The sequence below is a fragment of the Drosophila elegans genome, unplaced genomic scaffold (assembly GCF_018152505.1).
Source record: "Drosophila elegans isolate 14027-0461.03 unplaced genomic scaffold, ASM1815250v1 contig_814, whole genome shotgun sequence".
NCBI classification, from domain to species: Eukaryota; Metazoa; Arthropoda; class Insecta; order Diptera; family Drosophilidae; genus Drosophila; species Drosophila elegans.
This window is the reverse complement of record NW_024546167.1, coordinates 928,915-942,661: the sequence shown is the minus strand read 5'-3', so window position 1 is coordinate 942,661 and position 13,747 is coordinate 928,915. Positions and strand designations below refer to the sequence as shown.

The window sequence follows — 13,747 nt, the reverse complement described above, 5'->3', positions numbered from 1 at the left end:
CACTTAAGTTATGTAAACCTTAGATATTGTCAGCCAGCACAAAAAAATACTGAAGTTCACTGACTGGTAGATTTTATGAGATACACGGTACGCAATTCATGATAAATTCTCTATGCGTATGCCGATAATAATAATTATATTACTTTGATTGTACGGTCAAGCTGTTCAATTATCATCCGATCTAAAATGCGTTCAAAAAAAATATGATAATTACTTTATAATATGTATTAAATAAACTATAACCAAATATTATACCCATGTACTTCACCTGTACAGGGTATAAAATACTAGACAGGTTAAACCACTCGCCTGAAAACATCCTCTTTTGGATGCAAAAATATATGGTAGTTTAAACAACTTAAAAGCGTATGTTTCAAAATGATGTTTAGGTTAATAAATAAGAATATCTATCTTATTATTTAATTTAAAACCTGAATTACAAGGGTTGCTTTACGCCGACTGGTCTCACTGTTCGGCTCACTGGGAACAAAACTGGTTTGTATAGCGCTCTCTTCCACTCTCGCCGGATGGTATATTAAGACAAGACCAGCTGCGGTCATACTAATCGCTCTCTGTATCTCTCCCCCGCTCCACCGTTACTTCTCTCTTCATTGTTGTTCTCTTTTTCAATCGGAACGGTTCAATTTGGAGCGGAGCGCGGTTCGCTTTTTTGTGTTTTTAGCGGAAAATCGGATGAAAAACTCCAAATGTTTACCAAATGAGCGGCGACAATTACGCGACCAATTGACGAGATCGTGTGTGTTTTCCCCAATTAAACGGTGAGTGTGCGACAGGGAGGTAAAATATGCAGTCAAATCAAAGTGCGGCAATAAAAATCTAAAGGTGAAAAAGTCATTAATAAAAAAAAAGCAAAATAGAATTGCTCTGTGGAATACAAAAAATACATATATACAAGGAGACGACGCGCAGCGAAAAAGGAATTTTTTCGTGTACTACGGCGGCGCTTTGTTGTTGTTGCTGGCGTCGTGCATTTTGTCTTTGTTTTGTGTACGTTGTTGTTATTGCTTTTGCGCTGGCTCTGTGATTTTGTGATTTGAAAAATAAGAAAAGAAAGCAGGAAAACTAAAGAAAGAAAAAAACGAAACAAATCGAAACAAAATAAGAAAATGGCCCGTTTTTCCTTTTCCTGGCTGAAAAGTTAAATTTACTAAACAAAGCGGCAAAACTGTGTGCGTGTGTGGGTGGCTGTGCCTCTGTGTGTATGTGCGTGAGTCTCTAGTTTTTTGCAATTTCCACTTCACACGCTCTTTCGTGTTGGATTATTGGATTATACCGCCAATAACGGCACACGCATAGCAACAACAACCAAAAAAAAAAAACAACAAAAAGCGATAAAGGAGAGCAGACGACGCTGGGATTAATCATTAATGTCCTGAGAGATAAAGAACGGGAGTCTAGAGAAAGAAGAAGCAGCGGCAGACAAACAAGAAGAAGACGGCAAATGGTAAGTCAAAGCTGAGAATTTTTATTTTTTTCCGACATTTTTATGATTTTTAAATTCAGCAAAACTTTATAATCTATTAAAGTAAAAACTTGTATTTTTAACAAACCCAAATAACATTTTATTTTAATTTAGTTAAAAATTTGAGTTTAAACATAAAGAAAAACAATTGAGGTTGTAGTTTAAAAGTATGTACGATAACATTAAGTCTGCATTCCTTGATCTAAAAAACACAATATTTTCTCTTTCTTCATGTGATTTCTTATTAAAGTTGAAAATAAAATACTTTAATTTATGTATTATTCATCAAAAGGCTTGTTTTGCTATTAATATTCGAATTGAAACAAAAGCTTTTTGTTTACACAATAACTTTATTAGAAGCCAAACTTATTTAAATAGTTTTGCGTTTTTAAATAGAAAATACATTTTAAAATTTAAAAATGTGGTTTCTAAAAAACTTAAAATCGTATAATACCGTCTGAACCTTCAAGCTTATATTAATAATGAAATCTGATTCCTTTATTCGTTCTTGTGTTGATTGCTGGTTAACTACAATTTATTAAAAAAAATTGGATTTGTAACCAAATAAAATTTAATTTTTTACAATGTAATTAATTGATAATTTAAAAATTTTTCTTTATATTAGCAAATGCTAAATTATAGAACCTAACAACGTTTTCAATGTTGTCCTACTCTATAATTCCGAATGGACGAATTCTAAAACGCATAATTATTGCAACTTAAAGTGAACAGAGTTGTATCTCATCAATTCGTTTGCTTCACTTGGCCCGAGCGCTCATTTTCCAATGAAAATTTATTCTAATGACGCTTTTCGCGATCCTAATCTGCTGCACATAAATTTCTTTGGCAACTTTGGGTGATTTATTGCCTGTCGATTGTCGTCGTAGTCGCAGGCGCTGCTTTTTGGCTAGTCCCAAAGACTCGGAGCGATTCGATCCGAAAAGCGGACCAGCGAGCTCCGTCCAGAGTGTACAAATCCAGACGGGTCGAGGCGGGACGGGACGGGACTGACTGGTGCCAGCTAATGTACGCGTCTCCCCAGATGCCGCGGATTAGATAAAAATTCTCAATTTATGCGTTGCGCCAGTTGCCAATTGCAGTCCACCTCCTGGGACCTACTCCTCCCTCCTTCTTCTCCTGCGAGAAGCACATAAAAAACTTGTCGCGCCTACTAAAATCTTCGCCCCAGGCCCTGAGATGCCTTCATTCCAGTCTTCTCCGCAGTCTATCATTTGAAATCATGTCCCAGCGATAAGAAATTATAGTGGCCCGGTCATAATTTACGTGATTTGCCTGCCTAATGTCCTGCCGCATGACACAAGGACAAAGCGGGAGCCATAAAAATAGAGGAAGAATTCACATTTGGAGGCTGTTCTAAATGAGAAAGAATTAGGCCAAGAGGTTGGGTACAAAAAAAGATTAGTAGTTCCAGCAAAATGGATTAAAGATGTTAAGCTTGACAACAAAGTGACGTATAAAAGATTTATTTATATAATTATAAAGTGAAATAAAAAGAAATAAATTATAGTGAAATTTCAATAGATTTTTTTAAATTAGTGACAAGAATCCAAAGTTTTACTAGTCAATATTAATCAAATATTTTTATATTTCAAAATAATTGTATGGAGAATAAAATATTTTTTTTAATAAAAAATGTTACTAAACTTATTATATAGCTTTTCGTCCCTTTTCCATGATGACATATACAAATATACTTTTAAAGCTTGGGTTCATTACCAAAAATTGTAAGCTTTTTGAAAGGAAGTTATAAAGATATAAAAATTCCTTAAGGTGTATATTTTTTAATATTTATGCACTCCGGCTTGTAAGACCTACCCATAGACAACACAGTGTGGATTATTTTCCAACCCCATAACCTACAGTAGACCCATTATTTTCCCGTAGCCCCTGGCCAGTTTTTCCCTAGAGAATGGCACTCTAGGTACACGCATACTGGAAAATCCGTTTCGTTTTGACATTTATTGTTTTTAATAGTCTCGAGAGCTAGGAAATTTTATGACACATCCTCGAGCGATAAAAATCTTTACTGCCCGGGGTACATGCATATGGTTTATTCGTTTCTCCGTTCAATAAGAGCCAAAGGTAAATAAAGTAGGGGATAAAAAGAAAGGAGACTTTGGAATTAGCCGAGGCCACCTCATAAAGTGAAAAGTGTCATAAAAATTAGTCAAGAAATCACGCTGCCCACACCCCAATTTGTATTTTTTCGGACGACCGGCCGGTTCTTTCTATTCTTTTGGACTCTTAACATTTCAGTTCCTTTCGGTTATTTGGTTGTTTGTTCTGACACATTTGTATGCTAATGAGAGAGTGGGATATGGAGGTTTGACTTGGGCTAGGGGCTTCCGGCGGGAGCCTCTTGGTCTTTTTCTTCTGACTGGAATCTATCAGTCTTTTGACGAGGGTTCGGCCGGGGAATCGCTTTCGGAGGATAATGCATGCAGCTCAGGTCTTGCATATCGAAGTGGCCGCTGATAAAGGATTTGGGAAGTAGTTTAAGCCACTCGGACCGGGTCATAAATTGAATTATAATTCAGGCATACGAAATTCTTTCTGTCTGAGAGCTTATGTCTAATGTTCTTCGGATTAAGGGTTTGGGTCGAGCTGTTGTTCCCCTCATAGCCCATTTGTTGGCGCTTTAAGTACTGAATTTTTGTCGGGTGAATTAACTTGAGTTGAAAACGATAAAACGAAAACATAAAAATATGAATGTTTAAGACCTTTTCCAAGAATTATTTTTAATATTTATCTGTACTCCCACTACAAGAATACTATTAAGAAAATATTATAACTTAACTTTAACTTAACATTTTTTAATCCTACATACTCGATCGCAGTAGACAAATAATGTTAAGAAAACAATATTAGCTAAATAAAATAACATATTTCTGATATAACAAGAGGTTTTATGGGATAGACAAAAAAATATATATTTCGTAAGTATCTAAGTGCTTCAAATTACATTAAAATGAAATACTATTTGAACCCCTTTGATTGCTTTTCTTTTAAGGCATTCAATTTTCGATTACCCATCCAAGATTTCCTATTTTTGTGTATATTTCCTTGAATCGCTTTGGTTATCTATAAATAACATTTTGCTGTCCTTTTTTTTTATCAACTTCCGCCACTTAATGTCTCCCCAACCAAATTGCAGCTAAACTCTTAGTTTTCCCTCCATCTCTTTCTCACTCACCCATCTCTTTCACTGAGTCCCGTCCCTTTCTAGCAAATTGCCTTCTTTAGCTGTCTTATCCTAAAATGTGTGTGCGAGTTTGGGTGTGTAACAAAGATATCAATGGCAACGAAAATAAAAAGAAATTAGGGAGTGGGCGGACAACCTTGAACCTTGAACCGAAGGAAAATAATAGGCAGGGCTCATTTCCGTTGGGGGTCAAACAAAGACAAATATACGCGCCTAGAAGGAGATAGCTGGAGATAATACCACAAATCTAAAATCCACAAATGCCACAAAAAGTCAATAAATGTGCGCCTTTGCTAAAAATTATCAACAGCTCGTTAGCAGCCGCAAAGAAATGAACAGAGATGGCTATAGAAAAGAGATATATAAAAACTGTAGAAAAAAATAAAGAAAGAAGAAAGAGACAATCAAACGAGAGGAAAAACTAAAACAAACAATAGACGCACGAAAACGAAAGAGAATTAAGTGAGCCCTGGCGAAAAATAAATGAGGAAAAAGAAAGTTCCGCAATTCCTCTTGTTCTCGTGCATTTTTTTCCCAGCAATTATCCGCTGGTCAAACAAAAGTCATTAAATTGCGGAAATCGGGTCACCAAACCGACGACAAACCAAACTAAAAGAGGGGAAGTAAAACAGACAAACAGAGTCGAAAAACCCCGAAAAACTGTTGAAAAAGAACATACGACTAAATTGTGAATTTATTTACATTTAATTGCATCTAAATTACAAAACGAATGCGGTTTGGCAGCATTGTCTCAGAAATTATATTTTAATGTGTGTCCTCCGCTTTCATTGTGATGATATCCCTCCGATCCCCTCTCTTTTACTTTTCTTATTTGCCTCAGTGTCGAGATAATGATGATGATATGACTCATTAACCTCGACGCATGACCCAAGCAAATTAGAACTACAAGAAAACTCATTCCAGCCACAAAGACACCATTTCTTTACACTTCTCAGCACAGGGAAAAAGATAATTTAAAAATAGGTTCTTTAATGCTTGGTTTTTAATAAAGCGGGAGAACTTTACTTGCTATTATACCTATTTAGACATTAGAGCTATTATTTCCACAATAAATTAAAAGGAGATTAAGAAGAAAATCTTAGTTGAAATTCAAATTTCTCATGCAAGCAATTTTAACTGCTAAGTTTTTTGCAACTACTTTTTTTTGAGATGTGTCTATGCTTTTAAAAAGCTTTAATATAATTATTTTCTTAGGAGTATCAGTAAAAATGCTATTATACCTATTTAGACTTTTGAGCTATTAGTTCAACAATAAAATAAAAGAAGATTAAGAAGAAAATAAAAGTTAAAATTTTAATTTCCCATGCAAGCAATTTCAACTGTTTTTTTGCACTAACTTTTTATGTTTTTAAAAAGCTTAAATATGTTTATTTGGTTAGGAGCATCAGTAAAAAATGTGAACTGTGTTTGCAAAGCTCATATACTTAAAAAAACGAGTATTTTTATTATAGAAAAAATACGTTTAATCTTTAGCAGATTATTAATTTGCGATAATACGCTTTTGTTTAAAAATACCTGATGCCTGAAGCTCAGTGTAATCTTTTCTGAAGCGCATATGAGCTATATAGATACATATTTCAGCTGTCTGTGCCAGTCCGGTCTGTTTGAGCTGTAAGTGTCTTTTGAGGCCGCGTTTTATTGCTGCTAAGTTCGCTTGTTGACTTTGGCTGAGTCATCATCTCGCGGTTCGTCGGTTCGGTTTTGATGTTAGAAGTTCCCCATTCTGGGTTTCCCCGAATACCCCTGCCCTTTGGAAAAAAGCAGCACTTAGCTGACATATTTTCCTTTGTAAAACTTAATGGTCTAGATAAAGTTCGGTCGGCTGACTGCGGTTTGTCGCTTAAAGTTTTCTAAACCGAGCATCGCATGCTTAGCATTTAAATGAGCTGAAAAACGAAGTTTCGCACTGAAGACCTCACGATGATTCAATTGGCCGTGCATTTGCTTGGCTTTTGCAATCTTTTGGATTGCAATTTGAACTTCGAAGACCACACCTTGGAACCGTTTCCAATTCCATTTTGATTCGTTGGGTTGGTTTCGCGCTTGAGGTTCGGATTCGGGTTCTTCATGATTGCAATATCATCTGCAATCCGAGGCGTCTCCATTTCCCACGTTTTGTATTCTTCATAGTGCCCTGCTTGTGCAATTAGTTTGGAATTTCGAGTCATGCCTAATGAGCTGAGTGGGGTCAAGGGATTTAATTGCATCTTAAACGGTTCTCTCGACTTCAATTTTAATTCTGCCACAGCTGCAAAGGCAAATGCAAATGCACTCGTCGAGTTCCTAACCACTTCCTGTCCGCCTCGTCTTTCTATTTGTGTTTTCCCTCGGAAAATGTGTGTGTGCTTTGTTTATTGTTCATTTGTTTATTTGTTTACATGGCAAACATAAACCAAACAAGCGCCGCCACTGCTGGTGGCGAAAAACTTTTAAGCCTGAATATGTTTACAAATGCCCAAAGAAGTTGAGTCCTGCTGAGGAAAGTTGTGGGTTAATTTTAATAAACGATTTGAAGGAGCTGCCAAGGTCTTTAATTGCTCTGAGAAAATGTTATATTAATCATGGTGTTTGACACGCCGTCATATGTTAGTATAAATTCAAATAAAAAACTATTTGCATACCGCATAAAGTGTTGTATAATATTTTAAATTACTGCTAAGTAAAGGTTGCTAAATAATATTTGTCTAAAATTTGTTTTTATTAATTAATAAAAATATTTATTTGTTTCTGATTTGTTGTTTCTAAGAAGATCATTATAATTGTTTAATTAAAACTCTTCAGCGCTCTCGTAAAAATAGCTAAGGAATTTCATTATCGTAGGAATATTAAGAAAATTGAGAGGCACTCACTGGCCCAGAAATAACTATTTTCATTTTCACAAACTATTTGCTCGTTCGTTTTCCCTCCTACAAAGACACATTACCGATTGTTTTCGATTCCACAAATTTGTTTACTCTTGAATGCAATTGAAACCTTTGTGGAGGTTAATTTTCTTGAAGTTTCGTAGAAAAACAACTTCATTGTTTACTCGTATTTCTCTCAACTGGCCTTAGCCTGGATTCATTTGTGTTTACGTGCCACATTCGGTGCCTTTGTTTACTCGAACTTTAGCACCAGAATTCTCCTACGAGCTCAAAACAATTCCAACTTCTTTAGCGGCTTTCTTTAGGGTCTTGCCATTAATGTTTGGGTTGGTAGACTGTGCTTTACCAAATTATAATCCGCATTTATCGTTGCTGTTAGTGTTAATGCAGCTGCAGTAAATTTCTTCATTTTTCTCGCTCTGTTTTTTGTTGGGCCAGTATGTATAATGCGCTGTAATTACTGCGGGAAAAGGGTTTCCATTCGTCAGGACGAGATATTTTCCCTTCTGGCTGAATTTATGAGCATTAACTGGAAATGTGCAAAGTAAATCGTGTTAAAAAGAACTTATCATTTGCATTACGGCCTTCTTCCCCGTTCAGTTATTATTATTTAATTGCTGGCGCTTTAATCATCGACCAGACACGAACCGAACTGCAATTTAACATTTCATTCGATAAAAAATAAATCAAAGTGACAACCGCTGCAAGAAAAGCAATTTCCGAATGAACCCATGGCAAATTACATGCCAAAAACACAAGACAAGCGCTTCCAACCGACTAAAACTAAAAGTTGCAGCACAAAAAAAGTCCAAGGAAAACTAAATTAAGCGCCTTTGACATAGAAAATGCAATTTGCTGAAAAAAAAATTTATCTGCATGGCGAGAGGGCTCAAATAAAAGTGAAATGCTGCATGTGGGGAGAAAGGCCAACAAAAAGCCATACCTAGAAGAATACAAAATGGAATTACGAGCAGTTTTATTCTAGTTTATCACACGAATTGAGTTTGAAAATGCGTAGCCTGGCAAAGTGACACAGGAAACAGGGAAGAAAGAGGAAAAAGGAAAAGAGAGCGGTGAAAACTGCAGGGGAGTGGAAATGGGAAATGCCCTAAGATAGATGCATCAATTGGAAAGGCAGAAGAAATGGCACAAAAATCGACGACGATGTCGAGGACGTTGACAAGCGTAAAAGACACCACCCAGGCATAGACGGCATGTGTGCGTGTGGAAATCCTTTAAAAAGGCAATTTTGGTAGCACTTAAATGCAGACTCACAACGAAAGAAAATCACTGAAGGGAGGCAGAGTGGAGTCAGGACACGCGACTGCTTCCCCGGTTACTTCTTCGGGTTTTGACTTAGAAAAAAGGGAGTAATGCACATCTCTGGGTACGTTAATTAATAGAAATAACAAGCACATAAGTTAAAATATGTTAAATATAAAAAATATAAGACGAAGTAATATCTTTTAAGTAGTATTTAATATTTCTTATAGCATAAGCTACTTTCAAATTAAAATCTTTCATCGTAAATTTATTTTCTAAAAAATCTTTCTAATTTATTACATTAGCAATATTAGTAAATTTAAGTGGCTTTCGCCATAGTAATAATTTTTTACGTATCTATAATGGCTTGAGTTTAAAATTTAATAATGCGTAAACCTAATTTGTCTTAAAGGTCTTTCGAATCGTTAAACCCAACCCCGGACGAAGGTACCACATTTTACCAGGTATCTCAAAGTCTGGAATCTTCTTCATCATATTCTTAGTGGTTTTCCTTGGACTCCCAAGGAGGTTGATTGGTGGGTGGTGCACCTCCTGCCTACTTTCTCCAATCACCATTCGCCTGCCACGCCCACAGACACATCCGCCGCATAACTAGTTGCCTTCGAGAGTGGCAGAATGGAACGGAACGTGGTGCTGCCGAGGCATCTGGCATGTGGTGGGGCGGTGTGTGTGGCATGTGCCATAACTCCGCCAGCCACCCAATCACCCAACCACCCACTCTTACACACAAGCTTATATTTGTGTGGGTTTGTGCAATGATGACACAGAATGCCAGGTTCTACACTGCAAATGGCACAATCTTGAAATTAAATGGGATTTATATTCTATTTTTTTATTCTATTAAAGTCAGCCTTAAGTAACTGTAACAATTAATATGAGTTAAAAACTTTCATTGGTTAAGATCAGACATTGAATACAAAATTAAATGGGAAATCATTGTATTTAGTTTTTATAATTACATATGAATTTTGAGGAAATTACTATTTGAACTTAAGGCGTAGTCTTCACCGAATCGAGGTTTTCACCACAGTGTTATCCCCTGCTGGGCCACATGGTCATGCTGAAACAAGACCCTGAACTGCGTGACCAAAATATCGTAGGAATCGGGTAGCCGACGCATTTAATTAGGCACAAAACTGTTTTGGCAGCAGCTAAGTTTGCAACATTGGTTACAGGATATCGAATCAAAGATTTATATAACGTAGCACCACTGTAACTCCACCCAGCCGAGAACACACATCCTGCCTGGCGCAATGCATAAAACTGTGTCACAATAATTTTGCCACGCCTGGAAGGAGAAAGAGAAGGCGTGGCAGCAGCAGCAGCAGCAGCATCAGATTTCTGCCATCAATGCAATTGCCAGGATGTGCCATTCGCAAGGATGCTGTCGAAGGGCGAGGAAGAGTGCGGGGGTGGGGCGTAGAGGCAGTCATTGCATAATTGCAATTAACACAGTCCTCGGTTGAAACTAAAACAGTTACTTAGTGCCAAAGACAACTTCCTCTGTGGGCGGCTGCCCTCATCCTGCATCTCCGCATCCTTGTGCCTTCGAGTGTATGTGTGCGTAGGTATCTGTGTGTGGCGTGCGAAAAGGTTTCCCCATTGTGCACTCAAGTGTGCGCAACACTCGAACACAAAGGCCACATACGAAATTTCACACGAATCCTCCTCCAGACATATGTATATATGTGTGGTTGTTCGCTACCTTTTCTGGCTGGGCATAATCGATGAGGGAAGCAGGAGCACGAAGCACAGAAAAAAGGAGGCATGTTAAACAGAAACTGAGCAACGAAATCAACGCCATGTCCCGACAATACAAAGGACATTTTGCTGCAATGAAAATGAATATGGAAAAAATACAAAAACTGCGCTCTTCAGTTTCCTTGCAGGCAAAAGATTGCTGTACAGTGGGGATTCACATGAATGAAGTGAAGTGGCAACGAACAAAAACATGTGGGAAACTGCAGGCCCGACTGGTATTAAAAACAGATCAATTGCCGGCAAAATTAGCCAGCGGGAAACCATAGATTTTGGGGTGAAATTGAGCAGGGGTTGGGAAAAATAAGATCATGCTCAGAATATAAAATAAAACAATTGGAAGGATAGGGTCGACTTAGTAAATAACAAACCAAAAAAAAAAACATAAAGTAAAATAAAATATGAAACTTGTTTAAGTATCATCCTTGAATAATTAATTGTTATATTTTTTATGTATTCGAAATCTTTAAACTCTTTTAAGCTTATCTATACCTCGAAATACACAATAACCTTTACCATCACAATAATATTAAAACTATTAAACTTAAATCAACTTAAAAGGTCTTTGATTTCTTAATCAATGAACCTTTCAATCAAAAATAAAATCGAGCCGCATTTGTTCCCATTTTGATTGACTTTTTTGATAGTTTGGAAGTTCCTTAACAATCAGTTTGAGTTTTCCGCTCCATAAATCGATTGAATTTTAAATATGTTATGGACATGCTGCAACCCCATTTTTCCATACATTTATTCCTACTCATAGGAGTAGGAATACTCCTCTATTGATTGCTGTTGTCATCGCCGTTTTTCGCGAGCAACAACTGTCTGTGCTTGTGGAGTTATCGGCAAGGATTTTAAAGGAATTTCACCCTGTTATGCCGCTTATAGACGACCGCCTACTTTTGCCAATTTTCATAACCCCCTCACAATTCGTTGCGAGCGAAATTTTACTGTGGCTGGTTTTAACATTGTACAATTTGCCCAATAACATGACACAGGCATGAAAATCAGCCAAGCCAACTAGGGGTGCCATAACCCCCGACCCTTACCCATACCCTCCCCTCCCCCTGCTTTTTCTAGCCACCCCTGCGCGTGCGTGCTGCTGCTGCTTCTTCCTCTTACTTTACTTTACGCTGGTGGCAGAAAACAAAAAAAAAAAAACAAAAAAAATTACACCAAAGCGGCAAAAACTGGCGAAAGGTAGAAAAATACAATGTGTACGACGGTATATGTATAAGAAGAATATTATTTTTCGGTATAATGGCACATGAACACGAAATGAACAGCGTACTGAGAGTCAAATCGAAAAATAAAGGAACCGGGTACGGCGGTATAAAGGGCATTGGGGAAGCGGTAGTGGTAGCGGCGGCGGTAGCGGTAACGGTAACGGTTACCGGCTAGCGGGAATGGGAACGTCGTGTGATATATTTTATTTTTATTGATTATTCCATGACTCCTGATTCGCCAGGAACACCGGCGCCCCCACATCTTTTACACGTTCTAACGCCTCCGCAAGGTGCACAGAAAAAATAAGTATGTCCTTAAAAGTTCTATAATGGGTCTGAAGCACGTGCAAAATATTTTACTTAAATGTACATTCTTAATAGTCATTTTTTTTTTATAAAATAAATAAATAATACTTCATTTTTATATTTACCTAAAAGTTAACAAAGATATTCCTAGACAACTTGAATTGAACGGTTTTGTTTTCAATGTGTCAATAAAAATTGAAGCTTCACGTGAAAATTTTTTATAGTTGGCAATTTATTTGCCTTGTTTTTTTTTTAACGTTTTTGGTATGGCTAACATGCCACGAACACTTTAATCAAGCACATATTTTATGCCCATGTGGGCGGGCGTGGGTGAATATTCCTTTTTGCCGTTGTCCTGCATTCGCTTTTATAATGACAGCGACAACAAAAACAACAATAAAAACAACGAAAACAATACATTGTTGTCGTTGCTGCAATTTTCATAATAAAGCAAAAACAAGTCAACAGCAACAATAAGAATAATAAAAACAGAAAACAAACACCTTGACCCAAATGCGCGTTACTAACGCAGAAAATAAACTCTCCTCCGTCCATAGAACGTTACTCTTACTATTTTTAATTTGTCTAAACATTTTTTAGATCCAAAAAAGAAAAAAGAGAATAAAAATGCAAAGGAAATTCAGCATATGGCCCAGACAAAAAGGCTTTGTTTGCAGTTTTCAGATCCTCACCGAGTTGCCTGGTTCTCTTCGCTTTAGCATAAACAAGCAGACAATCGCTTTCTATCCCCATACAACCCCAAAAACTTACCCACCCACATCATCCAAAAAAATGCATACGCAAATTTATACACTCTTGATATAACTATGGGGTTGAGGGGGCATCTGTGGAATATACATGAAACATGTATGGAAATTTTCAGTAAAAAGCAAAAATATATTTTATGCACTGTCGTTTGTGGCTTCGAGTTCTCGTTCTGGTTTTCTGGTTCTGCCTCTGGTTTAGTCCAAAGAAAAATAAATATACGAATAATAATACAGTTTACTGGGGAAATGCATGCGGTGAAATTTCGTTTTATTGTGATATCCTTTTTGCCCATAGATATGATCAAAGTGTTGAGCGAGGCTATAACTTGTAACGATATTGTTAATGGTATTTGGATACATTTATTATATTTTTTCGACTTAAAATGCACTCAAACAAAGAACTTATAAAAACAAACACAGATGCTTACTTTTGATAAAGTGAACATTTCTATTGGTTAGCATAATGTAATTAATTTAGCTATCACTTAACCTAATATATATACTTTTTAATTTCTTTTTATTTTTTGACAATTCAATATTGGAACTATTTTTTGGGGTATATGTTTTTTTCGACTAGCAGAGGGCTTTTTTGCATTTGCCATTTCTGCTTGTGGGTTTAACTAGATTTGCTTCAGCTGCATTTTATGGGAATTTTTCAGCTCACGCTCCTTTTTCTTGGTGGAACATCTTCAGTTTCTGCTTGGCATATTTTATGGACAGTGTGTGTGTGCGAGGAATTTTTTTTTGCAAGTTTTTAATTAAAGCGAAAGTGTCGACAGGCATGCTGGGAATATGGCCAAGACCAGCAGCGATGT

The 13,747-nt window shown here is 36.8% G+C and overlaps 1 protein-coding gene and 1 long non-coding RNA gene across 4 annotated transcripts in view; both read left to right on the top strand.

Annotated features, from left to right (window-relative positions):
* The first annotated feature begins 603 nt into the window (after window positions 1-603).
* Window positions 604-13,747, top strand: part of LOC108141775 — a 79,948-nt gene continuing 66,804 nt past the window's right edge. For all 3 annotated transcript variants that reach the window (XR_001774255.2, XR_001774256.2, XM_017265277.2), the window contains exon 1: window positions 604-779. Coding sequence is in view for 1 of the 3 variants with exons in the window: in XM_017265277.2 (XP_017120766.1) it covers window positions 694-779 (86 nt within the window). In the remaining 2 variants the exon portion in view is untranslated. The remainder of the gene's footprint in view (window positions 780-13,747) is intronic.
* The window catches only part of LOC108141777, a 41,263-nt gene continuing 28,669 nt past the window's right edge, over window positions 1,154-13,747 (top strand). Inside the window, exon 1 of the long non-coding RNA XR_001774257.2 lies at window positions 1,154-1,465. This is a non-coding gene — a long non-coding RNA (uncharacterized LOC108141777). The remainder of the gene's footprint in view (window positions 1,466-13,747) is intronic.